This window comes from Anneissia japonica, unplaced genomic scaffold, assembly GCF_011630105.1.
Source record: "Anneissia japonica isolate Jap-2015-1 unplaced genomic scaffold, ASM1163010v1 scaffold287948_len850469_cov200, whole genome shotgun sequence".
NCBI classification, from domain to species: domain Eukaryota; kingdom Metazoa; phylum Echinodermata; class Crinoidea; order Comatulida; family Comatulidae; genus Anneissia; species Anneissia japonica.
Genome location: NW_022699796.1, coordinates 448322 through 464317, shown reverse-complemented (window position 1 = coordinate 464317; position 15996 = coordinate 448322). Strand labels below are relative to the sequence as shown.

General features: G+C 34.6%; 2 protein-coding genes across 4 annotated transcripts in view; one reads left to right on the top strand and one right to left on the bottom strand.

Annotated features, from left to right (window-relative positions):
* The window catches only part of LOC117103132 (E3 ubiquitin-protein ligase znrf3-like), a 67375-nt gene extending 62092 nt beyond the window's left edge, over window positions 1–5283 (bottom strand). For both annotated transcript variants that reach the window (XM_033243637.1, XM_033243638.1), the window contains exon 1: window positions 4951–5283. In XM_033243637.1, coding sequence (XP_033099528.1) covers window positions 4951–5124 — 174 coding nt within the window. In that variant the 5' untranslated portion in view covers window positions 5125–5283. The remainder of the gene's footprint in view (window positions 1–4950) is intronic.
* A 4145-nt stretch (window positions 5284–9428) lies between these two features.
* LOC117103131 lies at window positions 9429–15635 on the top strand. Of its 2 annotated transcripts, none has more exons than XM_033243636.1 (5): window positions 9429–9595; window positions 10444–10563; window positions 11308–11658; window positions 12332–12784; window positions 13760–15635. In XM_033243636.1, the coding sequence occupies exons 2-5, from the start codon at window positions 10487–10489 to the stop codon at window positions 14148–14150; spliced, it is 1272 nt and encodes a 423-aa protein (XP_033099527.1). In that variant the 5' UTR covers window positions 9429–9595; window positions 10444–10486; the 3' UTR covers window positions 14151–15635. The 2 variants fall into 2 exon arrangements, with proteins under 2 accessions (XP_033099527.1, XP_033099525.1); XM_033243634.1 differs by lacking the exon at window positions 9429–9595 and adding an exon at window positions 9692–9777.
* Window positions 15636–15996: the final 361 nt, after the last annotated feature.

Here is a 15996-nt window from a genome sequence, read left to right as displayed (position 1 = left end):
GGTAGACATGTTTGTACAGTTGAAAAAATGTAAGCGGTAGAAAATGAGGACAACGTTACTGAGAAGGTCAAATAAACAACTTTATCCAAAGCTTCCTATTAATGGCCCTTAAGGGTAAAAAATCACTGAATACAAATCAAGGCATATAATATAGGCAAGTAAAATAATTAAAGCACTATTGTACTGTATGAGCATAAACAATGAATATGGAGCAGTAGATTTAAGGTGACTTGGTTTGTGCATGTTTGTGGCAAGAAAATGGTACAATAAACAGTAAGGATGGGATGGAGACCAGAATGCAGAAAAATCCAAATTACTTTTGTACGGTATAGTAGGAAGGTAGCAAGTACAACAAATTATAATAATACTTCAACTTTTAAATTAAGAAGGATCTTTAAAATCAATTGGAAAAGAATTCATCCATTATGAATATTCATAACATATGTAATGGTTTGTGCTAAAATTAGTAGGAAAAAGAGAGAAGAGTTTTTATAGGATTCCTGCATAAGACCTTTTTTTTTTATCAATTCTAATAAGGTAATTTGTAAATATTACTAGTAAATTAAATATATGTTAATACTGTAGCTTAAGTAAGGTCAGATTGGCTGTAACCTCAGTTTCCAAGTCCTAATTACAGTGTATAATTATCTATAGAGCAATCAAACGATATACTGTAATATTGTATACAGCTATTTGATAATTTTATGTAGATAATATATGTAGTAAACTGTCTAAATTTCCAAATAATTGGCCTATCAAAAGTCATAATTCCACATCTATTGTACTGCATAGGCAGCAACAGAATATATACAACACTTGCAATTGGTTTGTAATACTGTACATCAAAGCATAGCACTTCATGAACACATTTTTTTTTGTAGCACAAAATTACGGTAGCTACAGTATGACTTAGCCAGTCGGACGCGATTTACTTAATCTACCATAAACGTGCATGTTTATTGTGGATTACTTGATGTTTTGCTCATGAAACCTTTGTACTGATCCTTTAAGAGGTTGCCAGAAATATTTTCCATTTGATTTGAAATAAAAAGCTGCTTTTTAAAGAGGGATTTAAAACACCATTTTCGCCAAATTTGAAACGAAAATTTCTGATATTGATAACCAATTTTCCAATATTTCAAAATAATCCCGATAAAATGGTCCATAACTCTATGTAATCTGATGATTTTGATGGCTTATACAATTTTTTAAGTTGGATGTGGAATAACTAAGTTAATTCATTCATTATTTATACCACATGGATGACAACATTTGCTCTTATTTGAAGGGAAACTTTTTTAAACATGAAATTCAATTACACTAGCTAGTGGTCAAAATTGCAGTCAATCACATTCCACAAAATTTTAAAATACATTAAACATTTTAACCTTTATAACATACAAGAATGCTTTACTACTCCCTTGTCAAATGTCTAGACTAAAAACTTTCTGTAATGCAAGCTGTTATTTTAATGATTTTATTCGTTTTTGATATTCAAAATTTGTAATGGGACCTACGGCATATCTATCAACAAAAATATACCTCGCTGCTATGGAGGTGTTCAAGATTTTACCAATACTATGAATACTTTATCTTACTTTATATTCAGCCACTGTATACAGATCTCATGACCAATATGTTAGTAGTTAAACAAAAAGAAACATACTGTTGCTTCAGAAAGAAGGAATTCACAATCCGAGACAACTCACTGCCAACCTTCTCAATGCATTAATGGCCATTGTATTGTAGCATGGAGGAATTCAGTAGTTTAGCTTCTATGGTTGTAGTAAACAGATTAAAAGGCTATGTTTCATAACATTTTGCTATTTATTAAAAAAAAGCCAGATAATCAATACATATTAAATAGCTAAAAGCACCTCCAAACTAACCCACATTCACACCACCCCTTCTCACAATAAGCATCCAAGGATGAACAATGCATTGACACATTGATGAAAACGCATTACAGAATATAGGGTTTTCCAGATTCCTAGGCTGTTCAGATGACAACACTATTGTGGGGTGAAAATGGCTTTGTTCGGTGCACTTTCATCTCGCCTCAGGATAGTACGATAGTTTTGATAAGCTTAGTCGCATACAAGTTAGTTACACAATGGTTACACAGGTGATTCAACAATCAACATCGTGTGAACCAGGCTCTCAAAATAAAATAAAAAACTCTCCAAATATACTATCAAAAGTGTCCAACAATTTACAGGTAAGGCATCTGTTGACTATGCGCCAAAGTTTAGAATCACACTTGATAATATATCCCATAGGGAAATTTCAAGTTGAATTTCACACGATAATGTTTTCCAAAAGCATGGGACATTTAACTAATGAATACAATCTGAAATTTTTTTTCAAAAATGCAGAAAATAATAAAACATTTATATTAGTTTTATGTTTATCTTAACATAAAACAAAATTCTGGCAATCATTAATTTCAATGACAAAAAAATAATATTATTTGAGAGATTAAAATATATATTTTTTATATTAAAACAATTTAAAATGATTAATTATTCACTAATAATTAGAAAATTAGCTGAACCTATAATAAAAAATGAGCTAAATATTAGAACAGCCATATGGGAAGAGCTAAAAAAGTAATTTATTGTATGAAAGCTTGGTGATATCAGATAAAAACAACTCATCCCTTCCTTAGGTCTTAGGATGTCACAAGAACCATTATCGAGGTCACAGGAATAATGGCATCTGAGAGAAGTATCGGCATATCAAACATACAGTATCAAATATAAAATGTTTGCCATTTCAACTTCTAACCTTTTTTTAAAACTAAACCATTATCTCTCACTCTCCAGCGATTCACATTTATTTGACATTCTTGAAAACCATTTATGAGGGCAAATCTAGGTACAGTAGATGGTTAATTTAGTATATTATTATTAATATTAATATTATTATTATTAATTTATTTATTATTATTATTATTATCAGTTGAAATGTAATCCATAAAACTGTTCTGTACAGTTATCAGTATATTAAAACCATCCAACAAAGTTATAGATATTTTGTAATTTAAAAAAAAACACCATTCCATTCCTATTTTAAGAGAGTAATCTACAACACTAATATGAATCTCAATGTATTACTTCTATTATATTCTGACAAAACATGTAACGTTCGATATGTCGGTAATTATTTACTGTATACTGATGATCAACACCAATTGTCTACCAATTAAAATCAACCTTTTTACTACAAATCAATTAATTTTACTAAGATTAAATCCCACCTTTAGACCAACTATCAATATCATCAATTTGACTATTGATCTGTCCTTTTCAAACAACTACTTAATGCCCATCCAAAGAGACATAATTCCACTTGTAAAGTACCATGAAAAGAATAATAATAACCGTAGTCTGTAGTTGCTAGACATTCACTACAACAAAGTAATTGAAATGGCATTGCTTTGATGATCTTGTCCCATTACTGTAAATTTGAACTGAATCATCTACATGTACAATATAACAATGTGTTTGATTTCTATATTGATATAACCATATATCCTATTAAACTGTCAATTCTATTATGATTTATATTAAAGTATAGAGAACATAAACATTTATAACTTTAATCTTTCTTACAACTTAAAAAATTACTGTACTGTACTTTACGCATGATAAAAACTCTCTATTTTGAAAGGTTGCTTATTTTTTACACCTGTTACAATTCCAAGAATCTGTTTTCGGTCAATCTTTTTCAAAATTTAAACACAGAAAATGTAGTACAGTATGTAGTATGAAATTCTTTTTCCAAGTTGTGGTGCAGTAACATTGACAGATATTAATTAATAAATTGCACTAAAACACACTTAGTAAGTACATATGCATACATAATTATTGGAAATTTATTATGACCATAATATAAAAATTACTTCATATTATTTTATAAAGTACGGTAATGTATTACAAACTTGTACTGTATCTATCATACAGGCTGTATCAATTTTCAGTAAAACATTTGAAATAGGATACAACTTGTAACAAAGCCTTTAGTCAATGTCATACTTTAATATTCAAAAAAATTTTAAATAACTTAAAACAATTTACGATGAATGTTTTTATATTTTTATAACCATTATTAGTATTAGTATTTATTTTTAAAAAGCATTGTTTCATCAATTAATGTTCCTTTCAGTTCTATTATTTAGGTATTAAATACCTAATTAAAACAATACATTCTACCAGTGACTCACATATTGACACTACAACTAAAGGACATTTTTAGGGTTAGTGCACCGAGAGTATCCTTTGATATGGTAATCTGTGACCATGGAGGCTAATGCTGCTTCAAACACATACTTGAAAACTGTATACAAACACCTAATTTTGAAAAATAGTAGGTTGGGAAGCTCTTACAGTTTGTGTAGGTTAAAAACTGATTGATAATATCCATTTATTTCCTGACCTTACTAAAATACAATAGTTAAAAAACCCTAATTTTTTAACTTAAACATTTCTACAATGAAACAGGTTTGAAGAAGCATCCATTTTCCACTAAATTACCACTAGCTGAATATCTGATGATCATGTTATAATTATAAGAATGAATAAAACCATTATATTAAGAATTATTTATTGAAAACAAGTTTTGGTGTACCATGGTCCTAGGCCAGCCTTTACAACTGGAAAACGTTATTATGCACAACATAAGTAAGAAAGTAGGTTAGCCTTAGGGCTAAAAAAAAAACAACATAGGCTACTGTTGTACTTATTATTATGTAGGCCTACCTGCTGTACACAGGAACCTGAATGGTACAATGAAAAAAACGTACCATGAAAATGAGGTAGAGTATCAGTATACAGACAAATCCAGTGTAACCACACAATATAATTTCATGAAGCACCACTTGCCCTCATAGAAAAAATGCTGCAGAGTTTTCATGAAGTGCTAGGCCTAGGCCTCTCCTCCTGTCCTTACCTGTAATAGATCCCCTTCAGCGGCCTTTCTTGAGCCAGCGGGGGAGAAATTCCCGTGCAACTCGATTGTGTCAGGCCCGTTGTCATCTGTGTATTCCATAGTTAATATAGCGTTCTCCTTACACAAAACTCCAAGGACTGCTGACAAAAACAGCACATAAGATATAACTACCATCTTGGTATCATTTCCTTCAAATTCCTGTGCATATTCAATCTCAATCTATCCAAATTGTATCTGTTTCTTGCCAAGTACTGTACACAGCACAACACCGCAGCAGTCTACACGGCCATGGAGCGTGTGTGTAGTAAACGAATGAAACGTTTACAAGAGAGCAGTCACTCTTTCAATCGCTACTGAAGTGATCACGTGATACAAAACTTAAGCACACTGTCTCGACTTTCTTGACTGTAAACTGTTTTGTTTTTAATTTCCTCTCAAATTAACTATCTCTTGGTGCTTATTATAAACACTTCGGTTCGTGGCGTTCAGATCTATCGATACTAATAAACAACTTCCCTCGTTAAGCATGGAAGAGGTATTCAGTCGGCAACTTCAAACGAAGTGACAGGCAAATTATAAATGTCAGCATAAAATCGCCTCGGGTTTTTCATATTTTCTAAAGATATACTTATATTTTACTGGTCATTGCCGCTTAGGAATACCGAAACATAATTGATCGTCTGTGTGACCTGACAATAATTTTACTTGATATGTCGCTGAACAATATAATGTTTGTGAAAGCTCTCAATAGGATTGTAGAAATTACAAAATTCGTTCGTGATAGTAATCCGAAACCATGATGGGAATTTTAGCAGCCTCATTGATTATCGGATATGTTCTGCAAGGAAAAAAATACCGACAATAAATATAATAGTGTATGTGTGTCTCGCCGATCATAGATAAATTATTATAACTTGCCTAATAAACTACACAATTTTCTAAGCAGACAAAGTTCATCGGATCGATCTCAGTACGACTAGTAATGGAAAATCTTCTTTAATAACAAAATTAGTCTTTTATTTGGTATTGGTTGAATCGAGATTGTCGCACTGATATCGTTGTCAGTCTGTTAATACTATTTGAAGACAATGTGTATTTGTTAACAGGCCTATAACTATTCCAATTTTACTATGTTGGCATCACAAAATTACGGAACCGATCGTTCTAATTAATATGGTATTTAATCATAGTCACACATAACCGTCGCTGCGCTTACACGACGTTTGGGCGCCGACAGGAACATTATTATTTGAAATCATTTTCTGGGTTAAAACCTCAAGATGTCTTTTGATGATGATGATGATGATGATGATGATGATGATGATGATGATGATGATGATGATGATGATGATGATGATGATGATGATGATGGACGGTGGTATGAAAACAATTGCAGAATTTACATTAAGTAGGCCTACCGTACATTATAACCAAAAATAATTACAAGAATTCCTGAATTTAGGCCAAATTTAACGTAATCCCTCAAAACTCATTATAACCAACAATAAGTACAAATATTCCTGAATTTAGGCCAAATTTAACGTAATCCCTCAAAACTCATTATAACCCACAAATAAGTACAAATATTCCTGAATTTAGGGCCAATTTTAACGTACTCCCTCAAAACTGGGGTAATTTTTAGCTTTGCCATTTTTTCCAGAGCATTTTCCTTTTATCACTGGAGACACAATTCTGGGCCATTTTCCCGAGGCAATTTTCCTGCCATTACATTTAAATGTAGGCTAATGGTAGGAGATTTATTTGTGCCTCATATATATAGACATATATATATATATGTATGTATTTATTTATTTATGTATGTATGTATGTATATTCGTTTTATTTTTATAGCTTCAATACGTCGACTTATTCAGTAAAAAAGTTTGGCTCGAGATAATTTTAGAGGGCGCTAATGTTAATTATGTTTTCCACTCACGATGGAGAATACAGTTTGGGCATCCTTTTATTCACTCTCAGGTTTGTTTATTTATTATTTAGTATTACAGAAAGACGGTTAAGAGTTTATTTATCATGATTTTGGAAGATCTCGTTAAGATGGGGCCGGCATATCGAATTGATCTCGAGAATAGACTAGCGTTGTTCCACGCATGGAAGAATGTGTAAACAGTCGCATTCAATACAATCTTTACATATCATTGTTCGAGCACTGCTTCTGTTATTATCTTATAATTGTATATAATTATAGGCCTGATTACACAATAACGTTATTTCATAATATGTTAGCTCATTACAGGCCTCGCACTGTCCACACGATAACATTTTATGTGGCCAATTATGATGTCACATTGCACCCAAATATGGGAATATCGTTATTTTGTCACACAAAATTTGATCGTGTGCACATACAAAGCTTTAGAGTGTATTCTAGCAGCCTACCGCGCCTTGCCTCGGCCCCAACTTGTTAAGGGCATATATCAGTTTTTTTAGGGTTGAAGTACATTGAAGTCTCTTTTGCTGCTGCATCTAAGATATGCTGTACTGTACCACCATGCATCAAGTTTCTCAATGGACAAATCAACAGTCCTCCGTGGTAGGTATCGCAATTGCCTAGATATCGGGATATTATGTCATGTTTGAAAAAAAAATGGGGGAAAATGGAAAAACCTCAAGAATAATTGAAATATTGAATAGCTCAATGAAAAGGATTAAAATCATCAACTTCCCGATCAAAAAAATATATTTCAAGGTGTTAAAGAGAGTTTATTCCGTGAATCCTTATAAATCGATTACCAGTCAATTTAAGGATCTAGGCCTATGCAATTTAGAATACAAGGAATGTTATAGGCCTATTATTTACATCCGGACTGGGACAATTTTCCTGTTACGCCTTAATGAAACACAGGCCTGACTGCTGGCAACCTTGTAACGATAGGCCTAGTAGTTTCAGTTCCATTTATATATAAAAATAACAATTGAGGCGAATGCATTGCATTATTTTGTAAATTATTTTGAAGATAGGCCTACTTCCTTGTCACAACGTTGCATTAAAACAACCATCAGGGGCGGATCCAGAATTGTTCCAACATGGGTGGGGGGGGGGGGGGAGCACAACATATTCAGAATAGATACGGTAAGTGAGTAGCGCTAATTTCAATAGGCCTATATGCATTGGAATTTAAAATTTAGTGGCAAAAGGTGGGCACGTGCCTCCTACTGGATCCGCCCCTGAGCATCGCAGGAAATGCTTTTTATTTTATTTAATTGTTATTTAATTATTATTATCGTCATTATCAACATAATTAGGCCCCCTATTACCATTATCAGTATCGGCATCATTATTAGGCATTATTGTATTATATTATTACAGGCAGGGGTGCAGAAAGTGCGGACGCACCCCTCCCCAATTTCCAAAAGGTTCAGTTTTTTAAACCTATTATTTCACGAAATCGTTCTAAATTATTTTAGAAACCCCCTCCAGGCCTCTGCCCCTGTACCCCCAAATTTCAAAAAGTCCACTTCTATTATTTCACTCAGAATCGTTCCTAGTTAGGCCTATAGCGAAATGCTAAAGTATGCATTGCATTTTATTTGCCAGCTCTTCTAACCGTTGATTTTTAATAATAATGTGGTACGGTATTAACAGGTCCAGTGATTGTAGATTGATTATGTTATCTGTAGGCCTACATATGTAGTGAAATATAAAGTTACAACTGAGCCGGCCCCGCCCTCCCCCAACACCCTATTTTTTTTTCAAAATTATAAAAGATATGAAGAAAAAAGAAAAATTATAATTAGGTCTGATAGTGCCATTTCCGGTCATCTAGGGGTGCCATAATCATAAATTGTTTTACCTTAGCCCCAGCCATGGTGGGTCTGAGGTGGTGTAGACCCTCCTTAAAAATCCCTCCATGTCCCCCCCCCCCTAGGCTATTTCGAATTCGTAGATTCGCCACTGCTAGGTCCATAAAACACCCAAATGAATGAACATTTAAATAAAATATTACGAATTATGGATTTCAGAAATCCATTATAAGGCCTTCAAAATGCTAATTTGTCGGAGCTTCCGGGACCCCGCCACTAATCCTCGTGGGGCGCCCTTTTTGTGGTCCCCCATCCAAGTCCGCTTCGCTCGCAAAACGCACCTTTCCATCGAAAATCTTGCATACGGGCTTGATAATTATTATTGAATATTTTATTGGCCTATCATATTTATTCTAATTATAAGTCCTATTATTATCACCATCATAATCCTCGACACTATTATTAGTGGGCTTGATATACTGTTTGTTATACTGTAACATTAATTGATTTAATCCTTATAGCTTTATAAGAAAACAAAAAACCGTAATTCATAAATGAATCCTACCTATCAGTGTTGTAAAAACCCATAAAATCTTGTTTTTAGGACCCATTTGACAGGCAAATTTGTCCGAAATAAATAAGCCTATAAACAATCATCATTGGTATTTATTATTACTATTACCGGTATTTAATTTGGTCAGTTTGGTTGGGTCTATAGTTGTTAACGTCCGATCAAAAAACCCTGAATTACCAGAGATCTACGGTAAAATAAATATAATTTCAAACGCCTACTTCCTGATTCAACAAAAACATCGTCAACGAAATTGTACAGTATACGGTAGCATTGCAAGGATAGGCCTACAATACTGATGGCGCAATAAAAGTAAGTTGTTGGAGGATTGTTTACATTTTAATCAATTATTAGATATCCATGTTCTCATCTCTGATCTAAGTCCAATTTCCAGTTATTTTGTGTTTACGGTTATCAGAGGGTAATGTACATGGTGTTACTAAGCGAGCGTGATATGTAAAGATACGACATAGGCATCAGAACAACTCGGCATTGTAAGTAACTACGTATTATTTCGTATATAAAAATGTCATAGTCTGCTTATTAGTTTTTAAGCATTATGGATAATAAACGTAATATCATGTCTTCATTATGTTAGCCAGGCGTACACTGCGCCCGACGGCCGACGCAATTCTATGAAGAACGCAACGAGACGACGACGCCGCGCGCAACGGATTATTATTAATGACGATCCGTTCAGACTTTAATTTCAACCGATAATCAACAGACAGGGAGCGGAGTTAGATTCGTCGGTCGACGGTTGTACGACGTATAGGCTATACTGAGTGACCGGCTTTAGGCCAACGGTCTTCTGAGCATGTGGACAAGATTCTCATTTTGTTATTGTATCTTACAGTACTTTGTTACAATGATTTTTCAGTTCATGTAGGGACCGCATTTTCTCCTTCAGGGGAGGATTTAGTGGCCAGGGCGGGCCGGTGGGGCGGGACAGTAAGAAGAAAACAAAAGGGGGAGAAGAAGAAAGAACAAGAAAAATTCCGGGAGTAGAAAACAAAAATTTCTCTGCGGCATTCCCCCGGACCCCTTAGGGTAGTGACCCTAGTCTCCTACTCCCTACTACGTTACCGACACATATGAATCATAATTAATATACACAATGGTTGATTAGTTGAGAATACTGTATTAATCTTTATTTTTAGTATTCAAGGTATTGGGAACTTTTAGGCCTACGTCGTCAGTACCATGAACGACATCACCGTATATCAGTTGTCAGTGATTGCTGTTCTTTTTGTCATCACTGCATGTTTATCATATATAGCGTAAGTAAAAACTAAAGTAGGCCTAGTGTTATTATACTATTTTGTAGTAAAGCATGTAAAAAAATTACAAATCTTTAAAACAGTAACATTTTCCTTAATCGAATTAGCAATTCAATGTAAAAATTTTACAACCGAACTCGGACACAATTCAGTTTTTCGCGAATTTACATTTCTTTTTTAACCACTTGACACTTGTAATAATCTTTAAATTGATTACCAGCAGCCATGTTCGGTTGATATAGATGTGGAGTGGTATTATTTGTTTTTGTTAACTGGCAAGGAAAAACATGTTTTCGTGGTCGATTGAAAGCTAATTCAAATACCGAATGGTATTGTTCAATTTTATAGCTTAGGACAGACAGAAGTCTCTACTTCAATTCAGTATTCGTTTAATTAATAGAAAAAAGCATAGGCCTATAATAGCCCAAACTATCAGGCAATCGAGGCCGATTCAGTAAATAAATTCAACTACCTTGTCCAAGTACTGTATACAGTTGAACCTGGTTTGATATTACGTTCAATAAGATTTGATTTTGTTCAATTCCATCCGACATCAAATTGCCTAGAGAATACAAACTTGACTTGAGGATACAAAACCCCTTCCTCAGTATACGGGGGCCTGCCACCTAAGTACTGAGCCTAATTTGAAATCGATTGGTCTCACGAATTATCAAATTTGGCAATGATTTTTATAAAAAGGTATTTGTTATGGCATTACTAATAAATGCATATATTTCATTATAGACGAAAGATGCCTTCGAACTCGGAAAGGCGTGTCGCTCCATTAAACCAGTCTGCCATTCCGCTTGAACCATCGACATCACAAATAGGGTTTGCCACAGAGGCATTTGTCGAAGAAGGAGAAAACAGCACACAACCTGTCGAAAACTGGAAAACTACCGCAAAAGTTACTCTGGAGGACACTGCTGGGATTGACGAATGCGGCATTATAGATGCAGCGATTATAGGCCTACCTGGTGCTGTAACTGATGAAATCGATGGTAGTGATTTGATGATGATTTGTGGTAATGAGGAAGGCAAATTTCGGTCCCAAAGCAGCCAATCAAGCCTCACAGACGATCAGGTGTCCACAAAGTAATTAATCGTTCTTGTTTCTTCGGGGGTGGGTGGGGAGGTTAGACAACAATGTGTTACGCATGATTGTCTATAAATGTTCACATCCGCGGTAACAGACTGCGAATAGGAAATAGAGATGATTATAGCTTATAGCTTGAAGTAAACAAAAAGAAAGAAAAAGAAATTATTGATCGGCCAAAACGCCTCAGAAGTTATTTCAGGGCGTCATAGAAAACACAAATTTCCCATGGGCATGCCTAAGGACCCCTAGGGTAGTATTGTCTCTCGATCGGCCCCTTTTCGGATATCTCTGGATCCTCCCCTGGTATGTTATTTTTAATAAAGGAATAGTTCATAAACCATTATGTTTTACCGTAATTAATCACTTTTTAAAACAAACTACTTTTTGTGACATTTACCCTCCGCATATTAACAGTCTAACTGTATTTACTTGCAAGTCTATCACTGTAACACATTCAATTATTGTTATATATACATATCTCTATCTTCCTCGGCATTCTCCCATCATCGTCTCGCCCCTACTGTTTCCGCCACTCGCCTAATCATCCCGCCGTCACCGCTTAATCATCCCGCCGTCACTCTTTCGCTGTCTTCATCCTCTTCACTTTTTACATCAACACAAAACTTCATGAAGATTTGCCACACTGATCTTCTTTCCGTTTCATATCAGAAAAGATGACGTATTTCAACAAGAGCAAAGCATACAAGTCGTTACTCCCAACCAGCCACCTTATGACTCGCACCCTTTAGGATATGGATACCAACCAGTGCCTGTTTCTATGGAACTGCCGCAGGCTCAGACAGAAAATCTAGATGAGAATCATGTACAAAACGTGGTTACGAACCCTGAACATGAAAATAACAACCAGTCAGTCATAGATACAATTGAGATCAATCATCAAACGAACACTGGCAAAGAGGCCATTGAAGATGAACAAATGCAAATGGATAGCGACAAACTGCAGCATGTTGTCGTAGACGCCGAATTATCTCATGAATTAACAAAAGAAATCGTGCCAGAGGATACTCTTATGGCGGACACGATCACAGATGTCGAAATGATGGCAAAATTAAAGATTAAGTTAAGAAAATCCACAGACAACCTAAACGCAAATAACGACAGGCAAGATAATTGATATTTTTCGAAAGAATTTCTTTGTTTTAACAAGAAAGAAGGGAAAAAATGCATACATACAAAAATAACAAACAAGTTTGATAAATGAATTGGGAGCAAGAGGATAACTCTATAAAACTCTCGGCCGCCAGTGAGAACGTGTTGGCCACGCGTTGTATCCAAGTTTTATGAAAGAATAAGAAAACAACATGGGTACCCATTTTATTTTAAGTTCAACAAAAATTTAGCGCTGAAGTTACCGAAAGTGTTAAGATTTCTACTACTCTAAATAATGTATATAACGTGTACACTGGTAAGAAACAATACGAACATACCTACGCGGGAGGGCGGTGGGCGCGGGGGGGGGGGAGAGTAAACCTCTGTAAAATTGCTCAGTACAGCAAAAAGATGAGATAAAATTTCGAAACAATAAAAGGAAATAAAAGTAAAAAATAAATAACAAAAGAAACAATCAGAACAAAGTTCACATTCATTGATTCTGATCGCAGGTAAACAAATAAGCATTTTGCAGATATCGTACGGGAACTGGAGTCAGTTGATCAAACATGATATTTAAAGTCCCTATTTTAAAATACTGATTCAATTTTCTGATCGGTTCGGTGAGGTTTCCGATTCAAAATTCGGATTTGGTGTGAATGCACCTTCAAACGATGATTAGCGAATCCATGTTGACAACACAACTTAATATTGATTTACTCTGAACATTGTTTAACTGGCATTCAATTAAAAACCAGAAGAAATGACAAATTGGCTCGCCATTTTCACACGAGGTCTTAATTTTCATTGCATAGACTTGACTTGTAAGTTCAAGTAAAAGGTCTATAAATAGAGAAAAACCGTCGTTTTATACACATGAACATGTTTTAATGTAGTTTTTCATATAATATTATCTTCAACTTGGCAGTTTAGAGAGCAGGTTCTCATAAATTATAATTAGATCAATTTTCTTCGTCTGTAATACAGGAATTCACCAAATATTGCTACTTCTGCTGTTGTGAGTATTAGTGCTGTGTCACCACAAGAAGCGCCTGCCAACGAGGGTGAAGCGGAAGATAGGGATGAAAACTCCTGTGGGAAAACCATGCCCATAATCAGCAATACTGACGAGGAAGTAAATGTCAATCAAACAGTGCTGAAAAATCATGTTATAGATGTCACTGCGGATTCGAATATCGAAACTAGATCAAGTGGTGTCGAAGTTAATGAGACGCAGGAGATTGATGAAACCTCGGTGGTGCACCATCTAAGTAGTCCTTTGGAAAACGAGTCTGAAAATTCTAGAAAACAAGAGGGCTCCGCTAAAGACGACGAGCGTACAACCCAAGATACAAGTCAATCCGATAATGTTGAATAAACACTTAAACCCCAAAACAAGGTTTTTAGAAGGGTAATTATCTATTATGGAGTTAATTTCAATTGTTTTATATCATGTGCCACCAATTTTCTTTATTATTTTCTGGGGTGGATGCAGGATTTGGCGGTAAGGGGTGCGTGATGAGTGCACCACCTTAGCCCCACCATGGTTGGGGATGAGAAAATTTTGAGAATGGACCACTAGGTGCCCAGAAATTTCACTCTCATACTTCTCAACAATACAATACATATATTTTTCTTAATACAAATTGGGGGGGGGGGGGAAACACCCTCTGCACCCCCACTTCCTGCATCTGCCCCAGATATATAGGTATCACGTCAATTAATTAAGGCTACTCAGCTTTGCCGGGGGGAGGGGGGATTAAATGATGTTTTACCTTTAGAAAGGGTTCAAACGCAAATGGTTAGATTTGTAGACCTACTCAGGACCACAACATACCAGTAAAGAGGTTCTTTATGCCAAACTAGGATTGCAGTCTCTGAAGGCAATTCAAAAATTGCCAACGTCTAAAGTTTGCCAAAAGCCTTACATGGTAAAGGTACGGTAATTGTAACATCTATGCACACCACGAACATAAAGATGTACTGTAAAATTCAAAATACAGCTCCTGAAAATTTAAAGTCAGAGCTTTCAGAGTGTATTGCAATTTTATATAATGTTTACAATGTCTCTTTTATTTTCTAGTATTTTATCGTATTTAATGTATTAGTACTTAATAATTTTTAATGTTAAGTGTCTACCTTTCTACTAGTATCTTTACTGTATTTTACTGCATTTCAATGTTTTTAGGATTTACTGTATTAATATGTTATCGTATTTGGTGTCACAACAATTTATTGCGCAATAGTTTAATGCACAACAATTATTTAGAATGTTATACATACAGAAGCATACATTCAATAAATTTTACTTTAGTACCTAGTCCTAGAATTTTCATTATTTAAATTCAAAATACTGCTCCTGAAAATTTAAAGTCAGAGCTTTCAGAGTGTATTGCAATTTTATATAATGTTTACAATGTCTCTTTTATTGTCTAGTATTTTATCGTATTTAATGTATTAGTACTTAATAATTTTTAATGTTAAGTGTCTACCTTTCTACTAGTATCTTTACTGTATTTTACTGCATTTCAATGTTTTTAGGATTTACTGTATTAATATATTATCGTATTTGGTGTCACAACAATTTATTGCACAATAGTTTAATGCACAACAATTATTTAGAATGTTATACATACAGAAGCATACATTCAATAAATTTTACTTTAGTACCTAGTCCTAGAATTTTCATTATTTAAATTCAAAATACTGCTCCTGAAAATTTAAAGTCAGAGCTTTCAGGGATTTCTCTACCACACCCGAGGAAATTGATGGCATGGAGACCATGCCAAAACTAATGTTACCAACTTAAATGTAGAACTGTTCAAAGAATTTAATAAAAACTGAGATATCTATACTATATACAGAACTGTGTTTGAATCAGGAGCTGTAGCTTGGGTTCGGATTTTGGGGATAAAACTAACCATGTACCTGGTAATTTTGACAAAAAGAAAATCCAGTGCAAACAGCCTGCATTGTTATTCTCTTTGGTGAAATAATCCAAGTTGCGTAATAAGTAAGACCGAAGAGTCTATGTACAGGAAGAATAACGAGGCTGTTTTTCCCCACGCATTGCTAAACTATCACAGAATTTATCAAATTTACAATGACCATGCATAGGCAAAAGCTTACATTCTTCTATGCTTCTACTATGTATTTAAATCCTCCTAGTGCAAACAGGCACACGATTTGACAAAGGCAAAGTTAACTCGTCTTGGTTAAATTTA